Source organism: Onychomys torridus, chromosome 10 (assembly GCF_903995425.1).
Source record: "Onychomys torridus chromosome 10, mOncTor1.1, whole genome shotgun sequence".
Classification (NCBI taxonomy): domain Eukaryota; kingdom Metazoa; phylum Chordata; class Mammalia; order Rodentia; family Cricetidae; genus Onychomys; species Onychomys torridus.
In genome coordinates, this window is record NC_050452.1 from 27903583 (window position 1) to 27925936 (window position 22354).

General features: G+C 47.6%; 1 protein-coding gene across 1 annotated transcript in view; it reads right to left on the bottom strand.

The window, feature by feature from the left end:
* Positions 1–2265: 2265 nt before the first annotated feature.
* The window catches only part of Letm1 (leucine zipper and EF-hand containing transmembrane protein 1), a 36688-nt gene continuing 16599 nt past the window's right edge, over positions 2266–22354 (bottom strand). Inside the window, exons 6-14 of the mRNA XM_036200874.1 lie at positions 21981–22184; positions 14685–14804; positions 11372–11503; positions 10804–10944; positions 10026–10160; positions 7776–7910; positions 6298–6485; positions 4877–5015; positions 2266–3706 (exon numbers count right to left, since the gene is read on the bottom strand). Of these exons, the coding sequence (XP_036056767.1) occupies positions 3557–3706; positions 4877–5015; positions 6298–6485; positions 7776–7910; positions 10026–10160; positions 10804–10944; positions 11372–11503; positions 14685–14804; positions 21981–22184 (1344 nt within the window). The 3' untranslated portion in view covers positions 2266–3556. The remainder of the gene's footprint in view (positions 3707–4876; positions 5016–6297; positions 6486–7775; positions 7911–10025; positions 10161–10803; positions 10945–11371; positions 11504–14684; positions 14805–21980; positions 22185–22354) is intronic.

Genomic DNA, 22354 nt, shown 5'->3' on the forward strand with positions numbered 1-22354 from the left:
GTCTCTGGGCATGTACATAGCGCACATACATACTTGCAGCAGAACAGATAAAATTTTAAAAAGGAAAGAAAATTATCTTCCCAAGAAGGCAGGAAACTGTGTGTATCAAATGTCCTGTTTCCTCAGTGAGACCCGGGCACAATCACCCCCACTCCCCGGCACATAAGGCTTTTTCCTCAGGTCACTTCCATTTACTGCCTGAATCCATCTCATCTGAACGTTTGCTGTCCCCTTTCAATGGCTGTCCCACCAGCTCGCAGTTCTACCCTTGCCCTGCAACTTGTACCTCTCGATCCTGGGGACCAATGTAATCTCAATCAAGCATTCTAGAAGACCCCAAGAATGGCTGCAGGAAGCCACCCAAGACATGCTGGTGTCCTGCGAAGACCAGGAGATGGATATTCTACCTTTCCCCTACTGCCCAGACCCTCCTCCCGGCTGAGCCACCCCAGTGTAAGCACCAAGGTGGGGCTTGGGAAACTGCCTCCACCAGGCCCACTGCCCGCCACATGTCCCTGTGGCTGGATTCTCTCTATGAACCCGAAGTAGTACACTTAGTGTGGGCACAGACCAAAGTCCAGCTCCTGCTCACCCTGTGCAGCTCATGACAGGCATAGTGTGGGACTGAGAGATGACAAGTCTGAGGCTGTGGAGGGTGTGCAGGCTGGGAGAGCCTGGTTAAGCGTCAGGACTACTACGCTGAACAAACCATTGCACAGCAGACAAGTCACCAGTGGCACTTTATTAGTCAACTCCTTACATCAAGTTGTTGAGCAAACACCACCCCATGCAGCCTGCCAGTCTCCCAGGGCCCTGGGGCAGCCTAGAGTCTAAGAAGTACTTGCTTGTCTGACTCCACAGAACAGGGCTGTGCCACAGGTTGTGGAGATAGAGGTCTCCTCAGGTCCCACAAGGCATAAGCCTGGAACCTAGGCTCGAGCTCCTAAAGTGAGCTGGCACTAAGGGGCTGAGGGCAGGGGGAGTCCCTCTAAAATCTGAGCACACCCGGTGCCCACAGCACAGTCATCATTAACTCAGGGTGGTCTCCGTTTCTCTGCCATTTCTTTGCTAGTCAGATTGTCAGGCCTTAGAAGTATTCCTTTGGGCTGATACATGGACATGGAAGATGTTTACATGTGACCCAACTGGAGGATCCCTGGAAGTCAGAAGAGGGTATAGAACTTGTTCCCCTACCACAGTCCCAAGAGGCACAGCCCAACACCTTGAGGATGGCTTTTCAGAACTGCATGGTGCCCTTTGCATTTAAGATGTTGATAGTCCAAAAGGAGCCTGAACTTCAGACGCCAACTTCCCAAATCCTCCGTGGGAAGGTGGTCTGGAGTGGAGAGAAGGCCAGATTTCTGTGTCAGAAACCCTAGCTTCACTTAACAGGTGTGGGTATCCAGCCCCTGGGCAAGCGTGGAGGTACAGAGCAGTTATGACAGTTGAAACACAGCAGCTTTCAAATGCTCAGCTCATGGACAGTTCTCAGTCATGGATCTGCTAGTTCTTTTTTGGGGGTTGGTGGCAGTGGTGGTGTGGTTCAAGACAGGGTTTCTCTGTAGCCCTGGCTGTCCTGGAACTTGCTCTGTAGACCAGGCTGGCTTTGAACTCACAGAGATCCATCTGCCTCTTTCTCCGGAGTGCTGGGATTAAAGGTGTGTGCCACCACTACTGCCCAGTGGATCTGCCATTTCTAACCTCACCCAGGACAGTTCCAAAAACCCAGGCAAGCACCCAGTGCTAGACCGTCCAGCACATGTGTGTGCTAAGGCCCTGCGGCCTCACAGGATGAACCCACTTTCTGAGGTGAGGGTGTGACCTGTGAGGGCAGAGTCCAGAGGAGGACAGCAGGGAAACACCTGAGTCAGCGACAGCCAACACAGGACCACTGACAGTGCCCAGTGACACAACAAAGGATGAAGACACCAGGCAGACCCAGGACGGGCTCCAGAATGCTGCTCATAGTTGGAACCCTCCACTGTGGGGACACTTGGCAACCACCATCTTGTTCTCACAAGTATGCACTGACAGCTGGAACCAGGCTGCTGGTGTTCACCAGGATGCACAGATGTGACCATACATTCACTAGGCTCCTTCCACTGTTACTTTACACAGATTTACGTGTGAGAATTCTTACTCTTGCTTAGCATCATATGCTTCCTTTAAGAAAAAGGTTTCAAGAAGCTGAGAAAGTTCCATTCCAGTTTCTGCTTCTTGGTCCATCTTCCAAATCCTGTCCAGAGTCCCCCAGAAGGATTTTTCCCCCCCCCGGACGTAATAGCCCAAGCTGAACTCAAGATCTTGCTTTCTCTGTGCTCCTAGGATGGGGTTTATAGTGGGAGGGTGGTGGTGAGGCCACAGGACACCCAGCCCTGGCCTGCCCCAAGGAGCCTTCTCCAAGTATGAAAGGTTGCTGGCTACTCGGCAAAGAAGCTCCGGACTCTGAGCTAGTGCAGGCTCCACTCAGAGTGGTGCCTGTGAGCTGCCGGCAGGCAGGGAACACCATGCTGAAAGCTCTGTGGCACCAGACTATTCCTCCTTGCTTGGTGGCAGGAACACAGTCATGAGCATTTGTGCTAAAGAAGCCTGAGTCTGCAACATGATGAGACTCCCTTGTGAAGCCCCATCTTGGCCACTGTCCTGTGATAGGACTTAAATTTTATGTTAAAAGCCCCACAAAGCCTCAGGTATTCAGGTTGCAGGTGTCGGCTCTATCTCCCAGGCCTACTCAGCAGTGTGGACTGCGCAAGAGAAAAGATTTCCTTTTCAAAGGCTTACCCACTAATTAAGGGATTACTCATGAATTAGGCAGATGGTCATGTGTGAAAATTTACTAGTCAGTGAAAGAATTAGGTGGAGATCAATGGTAAATTGAGAACGCTCCAGTCAACATGCTTCAGAATCCATACAAGACAGACACTGCAGTTAGGGACCAGTAGTTAAGACACAACTGTGGAGGTATGAGCATACAGATCTATGTACACTGGCATTTAGAAATCCCAAGTCCTCAGACTGACTCCAGTGCCCTCATCGCAGAGGCCTGCATTTGTTTGTCTAACTCCTATCCCAAGGCCTCTGAGGAAATGCAGGCACATACATTTGGCTCCACATGGGTGCTGGGAGTCCACCTGATTCTCATGCTCCTCTCAAGGGACAGAGGCTTGGCCAGACCCTGAGCAAGTAAGGACATAAACAGGGAAATGCTTTCCTACCCAGCCTGACGCAAGCTACTTTTGAGCTAGGGTCAGTGTGAGGCTATGATCCTACTGGTGGCTGTACCCTTAACCCAAGGGTTAGGGGCATTTAGTACCGCACCATAGCATGAGTCCAAACATAATCACCCAGAGGGCTCTAAGGCTCCAGCCTGATTGAATCTTCATGGAATGATGAAAATTAAAAATTGCTTGATTATGGAAGTTTCTGATTTATTCCAGACAAAATATTAGATTTGCCACTAAGAATCACCTCAAAGCAATCACTCTTGTGTCATTCCCCACTGTGGCTGGTACAGCATGAGGAAGGCAGGGCCCGTGGAGCCAAAAGCCAGGCAGTTCTAATTCTTTACTTCTGCGGCCTCTTTCTCAGCCTTTTCCTTCGCCTTCTCCTTCTCTTCCACCATTTCCTCCTTCTCTAATGTGGCCACAATTTCAGCTACTTGGGTGGTAGAGATCTGAACATCTTCTTTGTCCACCAAGTCGATTACCTACACACAGGAGAGGGGACTTAGGAGGTGCTCCACCACTGCATCCATCTGCTGTCCCTGGGACTTGACGCCTCTCGGCCATTTCTTGGCCAAGTTCATGCCATTCACTGCATGCTATGGGTGCCTGGGTTCTTCCTGCTGCTTTGGTACTCAAAGTCTCAGACCTCCAAAGCCATAGACTTCACAGCAAGACTGTGGCATCAAGTCCCTGTTCCAGCCAGCATGGCCCTGCCATACTGCTGGAGGCCTAGGACTTGCCCTGAAAATGGCTGCCCTACAGCAAGGGGTAGGCATTGGGGCATATCTGTTCCTGCCAAAGACTGAGGGGAGAGTGTGGAAAATGCTCAGCATGTATGTCTGATAGTGCTTTGTTTTAAAATGGAGCTAAAGATAATTAGCCAGTATTCTGGCTTTATCTAGAAAAAAAAAATCACTAACTTGCCAGGTGTGCTGGGAACCACAAAGGCATTTTTCCCCCCTCAAAAACATGATCTATGGTTTAAGTAGGTCCATGATAATCTGCAGGCTGGGATCCAGACTTCCCCTAGAGACTAGATCCTGACTCGGGTCTTGTGGGCTGATGCTTAGCCATTCTCCCTACATGCTCTCCCCACTCAGTGTCTCTCAGGTCTCAGGCAGCCCCAAAAGGGGTCATGGCAGGTGTGTTCACTCTGTTCCCCAGATCTAATAGGGAAGCAAAGTCCTGTGGTACATGTAGAAACAGTCCAAGGAGACATGTACTGGAGTGGGCCTGTGGCAGGGCAGGGGCTTTCTGTTATACCACCATTATGTCTGTAACTTTTATTTTATAACAAAATTCTTAAATCCACTGAGAATTCAAATGAGAGCAAAGGACTGAGACACTTGGGCCTCCAGACCTAACCTCCTGAGACTGTCTAAAAAAAAAAAAAAAGATTTATTTTATGTGCATTGGTATTTTGCCTGCATGCCTGTGTGAGGGTGTTGGAGTCCCTGGAGCTGGAGCTACACATAGTTGTGAGCTGCCATGTGGGTGCTGGGAATTGAACCCCGATCCTCTGGAAGAGTAGCCAGTGCCCCTTAACTGCTGAGCCATCTTTCCAGCTTCCTTCTGATAGTCTTAAGACTCTGTCTGAACAAGCAGCTCCTCTCCAAACCCCTGGGCCCTGAAGCAGAAAAGCTGAGACCCACCTTAACAAGGTCATTGATGTTGATATTGCCATCCTTATTTTCATCCAGGGCTGAGGCCAAACTGATCAGCTTGTGTTCTGGAACGTGCTTGATCTGCTTCATGGCGTTGATGAGCTCACTGACACTGACGACGCTCTCCCTGGGGAGTGTAGTGTGCATATTGGCTAGGTGCTCAGCCTCAGGCCTTACCCACAGCTCTTCCCAGTCTCTGATCCTGGGACCATGCAGGAACTGGAAATATCAGCATGACTCCTCCCACAGTGAGGTCCTCAGGCTCTTTCCCTTTAGGATGCAATGTCAGCATGGAGACTGATAGAGAATATCCTTGGATGCTGGGGAGATTGTTTAGCAGCTACCAGTGCTCTTACTGCACGATGACCTGAATTCAAATCCTCAGAACCCATGTAAAAAGCTGGGAGTAGTCATGCATCTGTCTATAACCCTAGTTCTGTTGGGAAGGGGCAGAGGCAGGAAGAGATCGTGGGCTTGCAGGCTGACAGCCTCCATGTGCATATAAGCATGTACACCAGCACACATATACTTGCACATATATAAATACCACATTCATACACATGTTCACATATATCATTTATACACACATACATGAAAAAAATTTTGAGGCTGGAAAGATAGTTCAGTGGTTAAGAGCACTTACTGCTCTTGCAGAAGACCTGAGTTCAGTTCCCAGAACCCATGTTGGGTGGCTCACAGTTGTCTATAATTCCAGCTCTAGGGGATCTGACATCTTCTTTTGGCTTCCATGGACACCCACACACATGTGCACATCCCCACAGTGAAGAGCACCACAGGTTTTTAGGCTTGTGTCTACCAGGTAGCCAACAGACACTTCAGGAGAGAAAACAAAACATCCTCATCTGGAGGCAACAAAGGTCTCTAGGTACAGGGCCTGGAGCAGAAGCAGAGCCCAGCTGCAGCCACCTGCCCTCACTGTAGAGTCTATGGTCAGGACTTGTGGCAAGCCTACTCAGCTGGGCCACATAAGCATGGAGTGTGCCACTGTTTTCTGGTGGCTGCTCAGGCAGGCAGACTGCCCACAATGGTGTCATAATACCAGGATTTGGAATGGGGAGGAAGCAGGAGAAAGCCTGGCAGCTTGAAGAACCAGGAGCCAAGCCTGGTTAAGACTAAACTCAAGGGGATGGCATCATGGAAGGGGAGGAAAGAGGGGTCAGGAGACACAGGCAGGGAGGAGACAGATCTGAGCTATCTAGGTAAAACAAACTTGGGAATGTATACACTGAGCTGTGAAGGAAAGAAAAATAAGACCAAAGACCTCTTGGGGTCCTGGCTGCTCCTGAGCACTAGGTGGGGCGGGCAGGCAGAGGCCAAAGAGAATTACATCCCAGCAAAAGCACTTGCTAGCTGCAGGCTAGGCTAGAATAGGCTCCTGGCTCACTTACCCTGTCGGAGAGCTCTCCTGGGGACTTAGCTTGCCATTCTGTTGACTGGTCTCCAGCTGAGCAATTAGGCCATCAATCTGCCCGATCATCTGCTGGACTCGCTTTGTCAGCCTCTTGCTAGCTTTGGATTCTTCTATGACTTTCTCATCACCCGTCTTTGAAAGTTCCTTTTTGATCTCTTGTAAGTCCTAATTTAAAAAAGTTTGTACCAAAAAAGAGGGAGGGCTGTATATTAATTTGAATTGAAAAAGAAATTAAGCCATTAATTTGTGCTGGGATGTGGCTCAATAGTACAATGCTTCCAACTATGCACAAGATCCTGTGTTTGACCCCTAACGCCACAAAACAAAAACCAAACAAAAGAATTCAATTCAGCCTCAGAAAATTGGAAGATCATGCAAATTCATTCTTATTAATTTTTTGGTTTAGCAGCCTACCATGCCCACCTTTATTTTTGTAGGCTCAAAATAAATTTTTTTTTAATTAGAGGGGGGGAAATCTATTCTGTATATCAACTTCCTTTGTAGTTACTGAAGAACAAACACATAAAGGCTCAAGGAATCCTAAGCACCTTCTTTGTTTACATGGGGCAAAGATGACAGGGACGAAAGCAAGGTAAGAGCTGAGGGGAATGAGGCACATCTTATCTGTCTGGTGAAAAATGTGGTTTCTCGTGGGGAAGTCACACAGCCAGAGGACTACCACAGGGAAGGAGAGAAATAGCAGACTGATTTTCACCAATCTCCAAACCATTACTTGCTCAACAGAGTGGGACCAATAGCATGGTGACCTTAGGAAAGGATGTCTGTTGGGGCTAAGGATGCAGGCACAACACTGGTCTAGCATGCACAAGGCCCTGGGATCAGTCCCAGCACATGAAAGGAAGAAAAGGAAGGAAGGAAATGAGAAAGGGAGAGAGGAAGGGAGGGACAACCACTAGAAAGGAAAACACGGCCGGGCGGTGGTGGCACACGCCTTTAATCCCAGCACTCGGGAGGCAGAGCCAGGCAGATCTCTGTGAGTTCGAGGCCAGCCTGGGCTACCAAGTGAGTTCCAGAAAAGGCGCAAAGCTACACAGGGAAACCCTGTCTCAAAAAACCAAGGGAAAAAAAAAAAAAGAAAGGAAGATTTCATGTACCAAATACCAAGCTCTTCACATGACACTGGGGTTCAGACACCTGTCACTATCGACTTAGCACCAACAAGGGTGTCACTTACCTGGGGTCAGTTCATTCTCTGTAAGCTGGGGCTTGTGTATGCTAGGGCTTGTGTTCTACTTACTGTTCAACCACATCCCTGGTCAACATTTATTTTCCATTTGACTCTTCTCTCCAAAGTCTCCGAAGGAGTGTTACTTGATGCTTTGGGTCTGATAAAGCTGTATTCCACCCACCCTCTGCAGTGTGAGCCTGGGCCCTGAGCAGCTGATGAAGGGCTATCTACAATGGTCCACATCCCTACCTTGCATGCCTACCCACCTCACTGTAGTCCTGGACATCCTCTTTCAGCAGCTCCAGCTCCTCCTTCTCCTTGGTCAAGGACTTCTTCTGTTCCTGTAGCTTAGAGCAGGCATCACTGAGGATGTCAATTTCTTCCTTGGTTATCTCTTCACCCTGGAAAGAAATGAGTAAAAAGATAAACTAAGTCAAGGGAACAAATGGCTTCCGTCCCTAAATGTTGAAAGCCTTTCTGCTCACACCACACAGGCAAGCACTTGAGGACAGCCTTGGGGTTGGGGATTTAGCTCAGTGGTAGAGTGCTTGCCTAGCAAGCGCAAGGCCCTGGGTTTGATCATCAGCTACACACACACACACACACACACACACACACACACACACACACACACACTCAAAAAAAAGCACTTGAAGACAGCCTCAGGTGAGCTGGAGATCAGCTCTGGACTATGTTAGCTATGGCATCTCTCCTTGCGTCTTCTTGGTGCACTGTACCCCAATACACTCATCCCACAGCCAGTAGAATGAGCACACTGGTTGTCCCCAAATGCTCCTTTATATTCCCCAGGATTCCACCCCAAGCAAGACTGACGTGCCTCTTGCTCTACAGGACAGCCTTTGTTTTCTAGAACTTTATAGGAGAGGAATTACCAGCTCTGCCTCTTTTGACCAACTCACCTTTTGGCATCCAATGGTAAAGTATTTCTAATCTGGACAGCAACATCAACGCACATCTTGCTCCTTCCTACTGGCTTTCAGTGATTACAGTGACAGTTGCTGTGAATGTCTGTGTATAGCCATCAGTGGGTCAATGTCCAGTAGAAGTTTATTTACTATTATTTATTTATTATTTATGTGTGTGTCTCTGCTTCCTGAGTACTGGAATTAAAGGCATGAGCTATTATGCTACATCTGAGAGTTCTTTAAAAAAAAAACAAAAAAAAAAACCCAAACATTAACTTTAATTGTATCTGTGTATGTGGGAATGTGCACATGAGTGTAGGTACCCAAGGAGACCAGAGGTATCAGGTCCCTTGCAGCTGGAGTTCCAGGTGCTTGTGAGTCACCAGAGGTGGGTGCTGGGAACAGATATAGAACAAGAGCCTTCTCCCCATCCTCTACCTTCTTTCTTGAGAGAGTCTCTTACTAGAACTTGGGGGTCACAAATTCAGCTAGGGTGGCTGGTCATTAAACCCCAGGGGTCACCCTGTCTCTGCCTCTACAGCCTGCTTCCTGCAGGAATGTCTGGGAACCACCTCGAGTCCAGGTTTTGGGGACTTTGGCCACTACTATGGCCTTCTAGCCTTGATCACACCACATGTCTGTTCTGGGGTTGCCAGGGTCATCCAGCAGCCTGCTCTCTATAGGCCAATCTTCAAAGGAGCCCATTAGGCTCTGCTAGGCCCACTCACACTCTCTTCCCCAAAACTCCAATGGCCAGGCCTGGGTCAGAAACTTTGTCATACCCCTTCTTGCAAAGGTCATTATTTTTTAGAGGCAGCTACTAGGCCTCAGTCCTCCACACTTTCTGCTTTCATAAAGAACAAGTCTTACCTCCCTTCTCTGAGCCCTGAATGTGATCCTGATCATCCATTCCCTTCAAGATACTCATGGCTTTATCCTACAGGACCCCAACAGAGACCTTTCATCTAGGCCAGTCTCTCTCTCTCCCTCTCCCCTACCCCCTCACTCAGCTACCAAGTTGTCTCTATCCACTTAAGAGTTTTCATCTGCCCACCACATCTGAACATCTGCTCCTTCATGTGGGATTCCCCTGGCATCTCAGGACAGAAGGACCCAGAAGATATTTCATGTTCTGTCCAATTTATTGACAACCAATTGACAGGAGTTTCTCAAGGAGCCTCATACCCAATCACTCAGCAAATGACACCAGGAGGCTCTGTTTTGAAGGCCCAGCCTTCATTTCCCCTCCCATTGCCCAACTAGAAACCCATGAGTAGCCTGGTAGCCATCATCTCAGTGTCAAAGGCTCTAGCTTCTCATACCCCTAAGGTGGGTCTCTACCTCCTTGCTACTACTTCATCTCACCAGGGAGTGAAAGTGTTCCTGGAGAGACACCATGATTGTGGAGGTGAATCCCCCCCATCCACAAAATGAGTGAGTCAACGGGGTTTCCCAACAATAATACCATGATCTCTGGGAGGGTCTGAAGTGTGGACTGGTTGGAGGCTAAGAGGATGCCCTGCCCAGCAAAACCTCTTTAAGAGCTAAGGAACCCACAGCCCAGCCCGACTCATCCCCTGTATAGCTCACCTTCAAACCCTCCAGCACGGGTGCGGTATCCTTCAGTTCCTCTGAGGACAGGATCACATCAGGCACCTTTGGCTGAGGCTCAGCCCCTGGCCTCCCAGGAACGGTGGCTTCCACTACTTCTGGCGGGATGTGCTTCTGAAATGTAAGCAGTACCACACCGTCACTTTGGTCATCTGGCTTTGGCTTCACACTCAGCATGTACTCCTGACAAGTCACACTTGGAATAATCTACTAAGTGATAAAGAAGAACCAGAGATCACCCAGCAGCAGTAGTTCCCTGCCCCAGCATGAGCAGGCCACCTGAGGCTCCTCAGCAGACTGAGTCAGAGCATGCTGCCCTCTCTGGGACTGCGTCTGGGTGAAGAGATGTGCATGAATAAGCGAGGCATTACAAGCTCCAGTCACAGTACAGCTTCCTGCAGCTTTTGAGACCATGGGGCCAAGAGGTGAACACAGTTATGGGGGGTCAGCAACTCTTAGGAAAACAACCCTGGGAAGGAGGGTCCCTTGTTAACTCCTGCTTGGGTGCTAAGCCAGCCTAGCCCCTCCTATGCCAATGGTGAGCAGAGAGAGAGAGATGCCACATCATGTCTTCTATTGCACTGTCCCTGAGAGCTGTAGCTCTACAGTCAAGCACTGTGTCCTTGTACCACTCTGACCCCTGCAGGCAAAGACAGGACAGGACTGAGAGCCACATACATGGCATAAGGCAGGCTCTAGGAAACTTGGCCTGGGACAGCCTTGGGTCCCATGGAGTCAGTCACTGCAGGCTGCTTACCACAGCCTTGGCAGCCCTCTGTAGTTCTTCCAGGTGTTCTTGCTGGATGGCAGCCTCTTCCTGCAGTGTGGCCTCCAGCTTCGCCTTGTTGTCCACCTGTTCGCCCTCCACCTCTGCCACTTTCACCTGAGCCTCCTTTGCCTTGAGAGAGAAAGAGAAAGGAGACGGGAACCGCCAGTGAGCGAGCCTGAGGTGCAGACCTACCATGCCTTTACCTCATCTGAGCAATGCTACCACCGAGGCTTCACACAAAACAACCGAACACCAATGGGAGGTTTCCTCCCAAGTGTGTAGAGGTGCTTCCAGGCTTTCAAGGCTAAGTGAGGTTCCCCATCCATCAGAGGACTGAGCTTCACAGCAAAACTCAAATACATCAATTCAGACATGCAACCTTAGCACTGCTATGCCTGAGACTGCACCACATAGGGGGCTGAGCAGGGAGACGAACCAGGGGGCTGGTGAAGAGGACAGGAAGACCACAGTGTAGAGGCTTCCATAGCTGTGGAGGTGAGGGTACCAAGCCCACAAAGATTTAAAAAAGGCAAAAGAATCTTCCAATAATACATACCACAATTTCTGGGAGGGTCTGCAAGGTGGACTTGAGCTGGTCAGCAGGAGAGAGGGTGTCTGGGAGGTACATGGCCCGGGACAGTATGAGCAATGATGTGGGGATCTCGTGATGCAGGTGCAAGTCGAGCCACTGGAATCAAAGCACATTCACTGGCCGTGCTGTCTTGCCTGACCCACAGCCCCAGTGCCTGTCCTGCAAGGCGCTGGACTGCCCACCCCAGAGTTCCCTTCTGTGGCTTTGGCTTAGTTAAGGGATATGGAGTCTGGGTGCCACAGCAAACATGATTGAGTAACTGGGTTCATTAAATCACTAGAATACATTTCCCAAAGATATTTCCCAAATGTCTTTCAGGGGCTGGAAAGAGCACTTGTTACTCCTGCAAAGGGCCTGGATACTCCTAGCATTCACATGGCAGCTCACAACTGTGTGTAACTCCAGTTCTGGGGGATTTGACACCTTTTTCTGGCCTCCATGGGGACATGCACGCACAAGGTGTACAAACATAATGCAACATCCATACACATAAAGATTAAAAACATATCTAATCTATATATAATATAAAGTATGCACAAACACATACACCTTAGTAAACTGAACAACTGACCATCAGCTCCAGGTACCTTGAGAATGTGCTTAAAAACAGGCTGGTAAGCCGGATGGTGGTGGTATATACCTTTAATCCCAGCACTCAGGAGGCAGAGGCAGGTGGATCTGAATTCAAAGCCAACCTGGTCTACAAAGTGAGTTCCAGGACAGTCAAGGCTACACAGAGAAACCCTGTCTCGAAAAATTTAAAGAATAAATAAATAAACAAACAAACAACAACAAAAACCAGGCTGGTACACTGGCCCAGGGATGGTGGTGCATATCTTTAATCCCTGCACTAGCTGAGGTAGAAGGATCACATGTTCCATGGCAGCCTGGGCTATTATAGCCTGACACTTAAAAACTACAAAGAGGCCTAGGGTGCCATAGATATCTATTACTTGCACCCTACTACCTGTAATGGGTTTTTTTTTTTTTTTTCATTTTTGCCCCTTTTCTGGAACTCACTTGGTAGCCCAGGCTGGCCTCGAACTCACAGAGATCCACCTGCCTCTGCCTCCCAAGTGCTGGGATTAAAGGCGTGCGCCAGCACCGCCCGATTTATGTTTTATCTACTTATTTTACACCAGTTTATTTGGGAGGCTGGCAGCACATGCGTTCTGGGAATCAAACTCGGGTGGTCAAACTTGGAGGCAAGCACCTTTACTCATGAGCCATCTTACTAGCCCATGTGTTGAGATATAATTTTTTTAGAAAGGCTGATGCAGGACACCTAGAAATTCAAGGTCGGATTGGGTCATATAGTAAGAGACCTTATCTAGAAAAATTGTTCTTTCTTTCTTTTTTAAATTTTGAAGGGCAGGTAAATCTCTGAGTTCAAGGCCAGCCTAGTCCACACAGCAAGTTCTAGGACAGCCAGGGCTACATGGTAAGACTTGGTGTCACACAGCAAACAAAATTTTTAGAGGGCAAGGGCTGTAGCTCAGTGGCAAAGTGTTTGCCTAGCATATATGCAGCCTCTAGTTGAAGCCCCCCCACCCCAACACTATGATGAAAACAAACTGAAGGCTGACAAGATGGCTTAGCAGGTAGAAATATCATCCTGCCATCCCCACCCCTAAGACAGAGTTCCCCCATGTAGCATGGCTGTCCTGGAACTCACTCTGTAGCCCAGGCTGGCCTCAAACTCAGAAATCCACCTGCCTCTGCCTCTCCAAGTGCTGGGATTAAAGGTGTGTGCCACCACTCTTGGCTTCAGACATTTGTTTATAGACTTGACAACGTGAGTTTGGTTCCCAGATCCCACAAAGTGGCATGAGAGAACAGATTCCCGACTGTTGTCCTCTGACCTCCAACAAGAACATAAAAATGAGTTCACACTCACAGACAGGCATGCCATGGGCATGAGCCTATCAGCATACCTTAGTGACACCAAGACAACCTTTCAAGTGGACAGAAAAAGCTGTTATCTTTTGTGCACACATTAAACACAGGACAAAAGATGAGACGAGGGTCTAGAGAGACAGCTTAGCTGTTAAGAACACTTATTCTTGGGGCTGGAGAGATGGCTCAGAGGTTAAGAGCACCGACTGCTCTTCCAGAGGTCTTGAGTTCAATTCCCAGCCCCCACATGGTGGCTCACAACTATCTGTAATGAGATCTGGCAACCCTCTTCTATATACATAATAAATAAATAAATCTTAAAAAAAAAAAAGAACACTTATTCTTATAGAGGACCTGGGTTCAGTTGTCAGCACTTACATGGATGCTTACAAGAAATGTCTGTAACACTAGTTCCAGGAGATCCAACACCTTCTCTTAACCCCCAAAAGTTATCGGGCATGCATGTGGTACATATATATACATGTGGGCAAAACATTCATACACATAAAAATAAAATAAATCTTTTTTTTTTTTTTATTAAAGAAGAAATGCTAAGAATGTGTGAAAAGGCTGAGCAGCAGCAGAAGGCAGAGGTCAAACGATCATGACCTTGGATTCCCCAGTTCACCCAATGTGCACAGCCTATAGGTCTGTGCTGGGAAGCTATGTGGTGAAGAATCCCTTGGAAGATAAATGCTAAGAAAGGATTGCAGACATGTGTTTAGTGGGGAAGTGGGTGTTCATTCATCCTTGGGCAAATGTGAAGAGTACACGGGAAAGTGGCAGGTGAAAAACCGCCAAGGGCACCATAGTGTGAAGCTGAGTTGGGAGGAAGCTCAGCCTCATATCTCATATCTATTAAGCCTTCTGAAGTGAAAGATGAAGGGCTGTAAATGTCACCTATTGCCACAGGGTCCTCAAGCTGAGGCAAGGTGCAGTGTCACCATACCACACACCTACTTGGAGAAGCCCAGGCACAAGGGTGGCCTGACGCTTGATTTTTAGCTGAAGATGGTCTTAAATTCCTGATTGTCCTGTTTCTACATCAGATGGTACTAGAGATCCAAACCAGGGCCCTGTGCATGATAGGCCAGTGGTCTGCACAGACCTTTAGCCCTAGACCTCTTTCTTTCTGTGTGTGTTTGTTCTGAGACAGGGTCTTACACTATAGCCCAGACTGCCCTCAAACTCAGTGATCTTTCTGTCTTAGCGCACGCACACACACACACACACACACACACACAGAGAGAGAGAGAGAGAGAGAGAGAGAGAGAGAGAGAGAGAGAGAGAGAGGACTGTGCTGGTCTGGAGCAAAGGCAGATAATTCCTAACAGAGCAGAAAGCTACAGACTTGCCCCAACCGGCCACTGAGGCCACATACCTGATTCAGTTGGTCCTTCAGACGGTCTTCTGTGACACCAAGTGCTCGCATGCCTCGTGCTCGACATGCTGCCTGCAATTCCTTGACATTTAGACTGTTCACTCCTTCCTCAGAAATCAGCTGGAAAAGAAAGCCAATCACTGCTTTTCAAGATCCTGCAGATCTAAGACACTGGTATGAATACAACCGGGAAAAAGTATTGAATTAGAAACTATTTTCCTGGGGCTAGAGAGATGGCTCATCACTTGTTGCTCTTGCAGAGGACCTAGATTTGGTTCCCAGAACCCACTTGGTGGCTTACAATCATCTGTAACTTTAGTTCCAGGTGATCTGATACCCTCTTCTGACCTCCATGGGCACCAGGCACTTATGTAGTGCACATGCAGGCAAAACACTCACACACATACAATTTTTTTTTTTCTGGAGCTAAAGACCAAACCTAGGGCCTTGCACTTGCTAAACAAGGGCTCTACCACTGAGCTAAATCCCCAACCCCCACACATACAATTTTTAAAGGTGGATCTCTCTAAATTCGAGGCCAGTCTGGTCAAAAAAGCAAGTTCCAGGACAGCCAGAGTTGTTACAGAGAAACCCTGTCTTAATAAAAAAAAGAGAGAGATAGAGAGAAAGAGAGAAGAAGAGGAAAGGAAGTAGCAGTAGCCATTTTCTTGGTAAGTTTTGCCAAAGTATTAGAATGACATGTAGCTCAGTGCCTTGAGATACAAGGGTCTATCTCAGCACCAGAAAAGACAAAATATTGCCATCAGAGCAGGTTCTGAGTCTCAAGTAACTTGAGCCATCCAGAAAAGGTCAGGACCCTAAAAGGCACATGATGGTCAGAACTGACCCCAAGATGTCAGAAAGCCCACCTCCATGTAAGCACCTTCTAGAGAAGACGCTATGGGGGAGCCTACTCCTTCCTGTAACAGAACTGTCCTGGCAGCAGAACCAGCCCTGTCCTGCTCAGTGTCCACAGTGTTGAGGGAGAGGCCCAACACCCTGAAGATACCTTGGCCTCATACCCAGAGGTGTTTCTTTTGCCTCAGCCTGCAGTTATGCAGGTTATGGTGACCCCGATAGGGAATACAGGAGACCTGGGGACCCAGAGGAAGCAACAGGTTAAGAGAGAAGAAATGAGGTAAACAATGATGTGCCACTTTGTGCTGGGCAACTCCTGAACCCTTGCTGTGCCTATAACTGCACAGCTATCCTATTGCATCACTGTTCAGTTTTTTGAATTAAATTTTTTGAGATAATCACACATCCTTTTCACTCCAGGCAGGACAGAATCATGTCCCCCTGGACGAGGACCCATATGCTGCCTTTTGTACATACCATGACTTCCATGGCTGTCATTTGTTATTTGAAGAATACCAAACATGTAGAAACACAGAAACCACAGTAGGAACCTTGGGAGTTCCTAAGGACACATCTGGCTGATGTAGGCATCCAAGGTGACTCCTGACTGATGGGCAGCTTCCCACAGACTGGCTGGATCATTCTGCTTACCTGTTTTCCCAGGAAGATGGGCCATTTCCAGTTTCTTTACTATGCAAAACAACCACTTTTGGTTGGTTTTCTTGCAGTTTCCCTCTGGCTACTGCAGCACTGTCATGGAGTGCTCTGGGAATACAGTGCACACTCATCACAACGCTGAGCGGAACCACAGGCAGAACGAACTCTCACCTTCCTTTGCTTCCCTGTCCTTCATCTGGTCATCCTAGCTATTTTCTCATCTTCCAGAGAACAAGTGCTGCACCTCCGGCTCACTAGAATGAGTAGTGAAGGCTGGCCACACTCACCCAAACTCCCGCCTGCCTCCTTCCTTCTGATACTCCAAAGTCCCATCCTGCACTGTATAATGTTGGTTAGAGACCTTCCTTTGGCATGTGTGTGCATTGTATCGTATGTGTCGTGTTTGTGCTGGTTGATGTGTGTACATACGTATACATGTGGCTTTGGAGGCCAGAACTATATATGGGGTGTCTTTCTGTGACCACTTCCCTTTATTTCTTTGGGGACAGAATCTAACTGAAGGTGACGCTCATCAATTCGGCCAGGCTGTCTGGTCATAAGCTTGAGGAAGCCCCTTGTCTCTGCCTATACCAGTGCTGCCACAGTTGTGGGATCTAAGCACAGTCTTCATGCTTGTGTGGCAAGCACTGGCTAAGCCACCTCCTTTGTCTCTCGGGCCGCTCTTTAAGGAATCCGTGACAGTTCTTGCACTCTTCCACCTGAGAAGGTCTTGGTTGTTCCCCATGCTCCCCTCCCCCTTTTAGACAGGGTTTCTCTGTGCAGCCCTGGCTGTCCTAGAACTCACTCTGTAAACCAAGCTGGCCTCAAACGCAGAGATTTGCCTACCTCTGCCTCCTAAGTGCTGGCACTAAAGGTGTGCACCACCCCCACCCAGCATTGTTCCTCATTCCTATGGGACATTTTGGCTGTGGACAGAAGTCAGTATTGGCAAAGTCATCCAGCTTCCACAGGCTCCTCAGCATCTTTGAGGAAACCACTGTCCTGTGCTCTTTTCCTAAAGGGAGACAGACCCCCTCACTGTTCTTCCCACTGTGGTGTTTGTAAGTCTGACTTGGTACACCATGGTAGAAATTTCTTCAGATGTATCCTATTAGAGGTTCACTCCACCTCCCCACCCCCACAGGGTTTCTCTGTGTAACCCTGGAACTCCCTCTGTAGACCAGGCTGGCCTTGAACTCAGAAATCTGCCTGCCTCCCACACCATCATGCCTTTAATCTTCACCTCTTTTTTTATTTTATAAATTCTTTTTTTTTTTTTAAGATTTATTTATTTATTATGTATACAGCATGTATGACTGCAGGCCAGAAGAGGGCACCAGATCTCATTACAGATGGTTGAGAGCCACCATGTGGTTGCTGGGAATTGAACTCAGAACCTCTGGTAGAGCAGTCAGTACTCTTAACCTCTGAGCCATCTCTCCAGCCCCTTAATCTTCACCTCTTAAAGTCACAAATGCATGTATTCTCCTGAATGTGGGGAGCTTAAAGTCATTAGTTCTTCAAGGTTCTGTGGTCCTGGCCATCCTGTTTCTCCAGTCCTTTTAATATAAATGGTGGATACTGTGCTGTGGACCTTTGCCTGCCCCCAGAGGCAGGTCCTTGTCAACACTGTCCTCCTACCCTCTCCTTTACAGCTGCGGCACTTTACCACTGAGAGTTCTGTTTGGCTCTAACTCCTTGTGTGACTCTATGGCCTTGTGTGCCTGAGGAGATGTTCCCCCAGTTCAGTTTGCAAAGCGTGTTTAAACTGCCATATGAGAGCTACTCTAAGTTCTCTGTCACTACTTGTGACAACAAGTGACTATTTTTACAACAAGTGATTTTTCTTCCTTCCTTTTTATTTTTATTTTATTTATTTTTTGGTTCTTCAAGACGGTTTATCTGTGTAGCCCTGGCAATCCTGTAGACCAGGCTACCCTTGAACTCAAGAGATCCACCTGCCTCTGCCTCCTGAGTGTGGGGGATTAAAAGCATGTGCTGTTACCACTACCCAGCCCTTTTTAATTTTCAAAAAGGTATTTATTTTGTGTGTATGAGTGTTTTGCTTGTATAATATATGTATGTACACCATATGTGTGCCTGGTGCCCACAGAGGTCAGAAACAGTGTTGAAAATACCCTGCAACTAGAGTTACTTACAGATGGTTGTGAAGCACCATACAGGTGCTGGGAACCAAACTCACATTCTTTGTAAAGATAGCAAATGTTTTTAACCACAGAGTCATCTCTCCAACCCTAACATGTAATTTTTCAATCAAATTTAGAGACATGGGTACATGACAGAAGAATCTGGATGGGATTCTACTTTCTGCCTCACTGGCTTCCTCTGACACTGCTGGGGCTGGGGTTGGGATGGAGTAAGATGCAATTAAGATTTTGCATCTTACAGTCAGAGCTATTCTGGGAACTGGTTTCATGGCCTATTTAGTCAACCCCTGGCCCTCCTCCGTAGGGAACAAAGGCACAGAGCCAGTTCCTTGTGCTCTCTATCTCTACTCTGCAGCAAGGTTCCATGTGGCCCAGGTGCTTCAAGACACAGGTGTCTCTCCACACTGCTACTGCTTGGTCCCATCCACAAGTTAAGTGTTGTGGGATATCTGTACACTGTGTGAAGATGCACCGCTGTGACTGGTGTAATAAAAGGCTGGACAGCCAACAGCTAGGCAGGTAGTATAGGTGGGATTTCCCAGGAGAGAAAGGAAGAGGAGGAGGAATCTAGGTGCACAAGAGAAACCAGGAAACATGGAGAGAAAATAGGAGGTGCAAGATGGAAGAGAGGTAATGTCATGTGATAGAACATACATTAATATAAATGGGTTAATTTAAATTATAAGAGCTAGTTAGGAACAAGCCTAAGCTATGGGCCAAGCTTTCATAATTAATAAGAAGCCTCTGTCATGATTTGGGAGCTGGCTGATGGGACAGAGAAAGACTCCCTACAGTTAGTGGTAACTTTTTAGAACAAGTGAGGGCACAGGCTCCCCATTGTACTGACCGACCCCCTAAGGTAAACACCCCCTACTCCCCTTCTGCAGACACCCTAGCTGCCAGGGCCTAGTTCCTTGTCACTGCTTCCCACCTGGCTCCCACTGACACCACAAGACCTGGTCTTGTCACTGTTGGACAGATGGCAAAGTCCTGACTCCACTGGGCCTCTACTGACTGCACTTGACAGTGAGTGGGTAGAGTGGAAACCATAGTTCTCCACTTATCCCTAATGACACCTTGATGGAGAGGAAGTAGCTTGTTACTACCTGCTAAAGACAAGTCATCTCCTTGCTAGGTCCTTGCTAGCTATACTTTCTTGCCCAAGGCCATCCTGGCAAGGGTGGAAGTAGCCAGTCCCTGAGCTTGCTCATGAGTGAGTCCTCCAGAAAGAAGAATCTCTGTTAATATAGTCAGTGCCTATAGTTCAGAAAAATGGCAGCAAACAAACAAAAGCCCGAAGGACAGCAAAGACAAAGACCCACAGACTCTACAGTCCTCCAATATTGGACAGAACTTAGTATGTTTGGGAAGGAAAAACAAGGGTTAGGTAGGTGGTGCACACCTTTAATTTTAGCACTTGAGAGGCAGAGGCAGGCAGATCTCTGTGAGTTCAAGTCAGCCTGGTTTACAGAGTGAGTTTTGAGGTCAGCCTGATACACAGAGCAAGTTCTAGGACAGCCAGGGCTAAGTAGAGAGCTCTTTACTGCCTCAAAAATAAATGAATAAACAGAGAGAGATAGGGAGAAAAAGAGGGGAGGGAAGAGAAGAGAAATTAGGAAGGCAGGCAGGCAAGCAAGCCAGACCTGGTGGTCCACTCCTGTAATCCCATGATTTGGGACACAGAGGCAGGAAGATTCAAAGTACAAGGTTGACTTGGTAACTGAGACCTTGTCTGTTCAAAAAAAAAATAAGAAAGAGTGCTAAGGCTAGGTGTGACGAAACATGCCTACAATCCCACACGGTGAAAGCAAGAGGATTAAGAGCTGAAGGCCAGGGAAGCAAATTGGCGCTTCCCACTAAGCTTGATATCTGAGTCTGATCCTTGGGACCCACATGATAGAGTTAAAAGAACTGATTCATGCAAGTATAACTGACTCCACACATAGATGTATGATGCCCATATCTGCTTGCACAAACACAGATACACTAAATAAATAAATGCTTTAGAAAAATGTCTTAAAAGAGTTAAATGCTGGAGCTGGAGTGATAGCTCAGGAGTTAAGAGCACTGGCTGCTTGTCCACAGGACCCAGGTTCAATTTTCAGCACCCACATGGCAGCTCAGAACTGTCTGTAACTCCAGTTCCAGGGGACCTGACACCCTTACATAGACATATATATGGGCAAAACACCAAATACACATAAAATAAAAGTAAAATAAATCATAACAAAAATTTTAAAAAAGAATTAAATGCTAGTCTTGATTACATAGTGAGTTAGTGGCTAGCATGGGTTACATGACACCCAGCCTTGGAAGACAGAGGCTGCTGACTCCCTAAAGCAAGCTGGCTAGGAAACTAGCCAGAGTGTTAAGTTTGGGTTGACTGAAGACTCTGTTGTACTCAGGAAGATGGAAGAACAATTGAGGATGATTCCAAATGGGCTTACACATGCACATGGACCCACTCACACTACTCACCTCCCAGATATATGCAAACATACACACACACATAAATATTACACATACACATGAGAATGGAAAAAAAATGTAAAAAAGAAAATAGATTGAGGTTGGAGAGATGTCTTAACAGAGAAGAGCACTGGCTGTTCTTCCAGAGCACAAGGGTTCAATCCCATCCATCACCTAATGGTGATTCTCAACCATCTATCGCTCCAGTTCCAGGATCCCATGCCCTCTTCTGACCTCTGAGGGCACCAGGCACACATGTGGTACACATAGATACATGTGGGCAAAACATCCATATAAAATAAAATAAATCTAAGAGAATTAGAGGAAAAGAGAAGAGGGCTAAGGAAACAGAGTTAAAGTGCTCTGTTGGTCTTTTTTGTGTCGAACACAGAGATTGCAAGCCCAGCGCCACTTTGAGATCTTTGGCAGCAGTTAACACACGATTGATCCTGTATGAGTATTCACACCAACCTAAGACAGAGCACCTGTGTGGCCTCGGCAGGTGTCTCCATGACCGGTAAGGTGACCTGCTGACGTCCCACACAACCTAAGTCAGATGCTCATTTTTTAGTAAAAGGGGAGACCAGTAGGGCCCTGGCCCCCGTTTTGGGTAACTGTTGCCTTGCTTGCTGACCTTGACCTTGATAGCTTCCCTATGCTTATTCCCTGTGAGATTCCACCCTCCTGAATGCTTAAGGGAAGTTCCTTGTCTGTGTATCCTGCATATTGGGCATTAACAGCTTAGATGCAAGATTGTAAAACATCAGTAGTGGATCTCTGTGAGTTTGAGGCCAGCCTGGGCTACCAAGTGAGTTCCAGGAAAGGCGCAAAGCTACACAGGGAAACCCTGTTTCGAGGGAAAAAAAAAAAAAAAAGAGTTAAAGTACTTACATAGCATGTGAGGCTCTGGGTTCAATACCCAGGACTGTTCTTCCCAAGCAAAAAGAAAATAAATAAACAAACCAGGTATGGTGGTTTATGTTTGTAATCCCAGCACTCAATAGCCTGGGGCAGGAGGATTACCACAAATGTGAGACTAGCCTGGGCCATTTAGTAAGTCTGAGCTATGTGAGAAAAAAGCATGACAAGAAAATGAGCAAGAAAAGCAAGCATCCTACAATAGGTTCAACTGGGCTCAACTCACTTTGTCATCAGCCTTTATGGACCGCAGCCGCATGGTGAGCTGGAAACGCAGGAAGTTGTTGGTGCCGATGGACTGAAGTTCTAGCAGCTTGCACAGTGCTACCAGCTGAGGCCTCGTGAGGTTGTCCAGAGTCAGCTCATCCTCAAATAATTTGGAAAAACGCATGATCTCCTCGTTGCTGGGTCTCTCCCCTGTCTCCCGGATCTGCAGAAATAATCTCAAGAATTATTCACTAGGTTCAGACTCTGCATTCTCCTGTTCTTAGAGCTAGCCTCAGGTACCAGCTGGAAGCAAGGAACCAGGAGAGAGCGGATGCAGAGGGCTAGGCCACCTACCTCTCTGGGGAGTGGTCATACCTCAGGTACTGTAAGCCT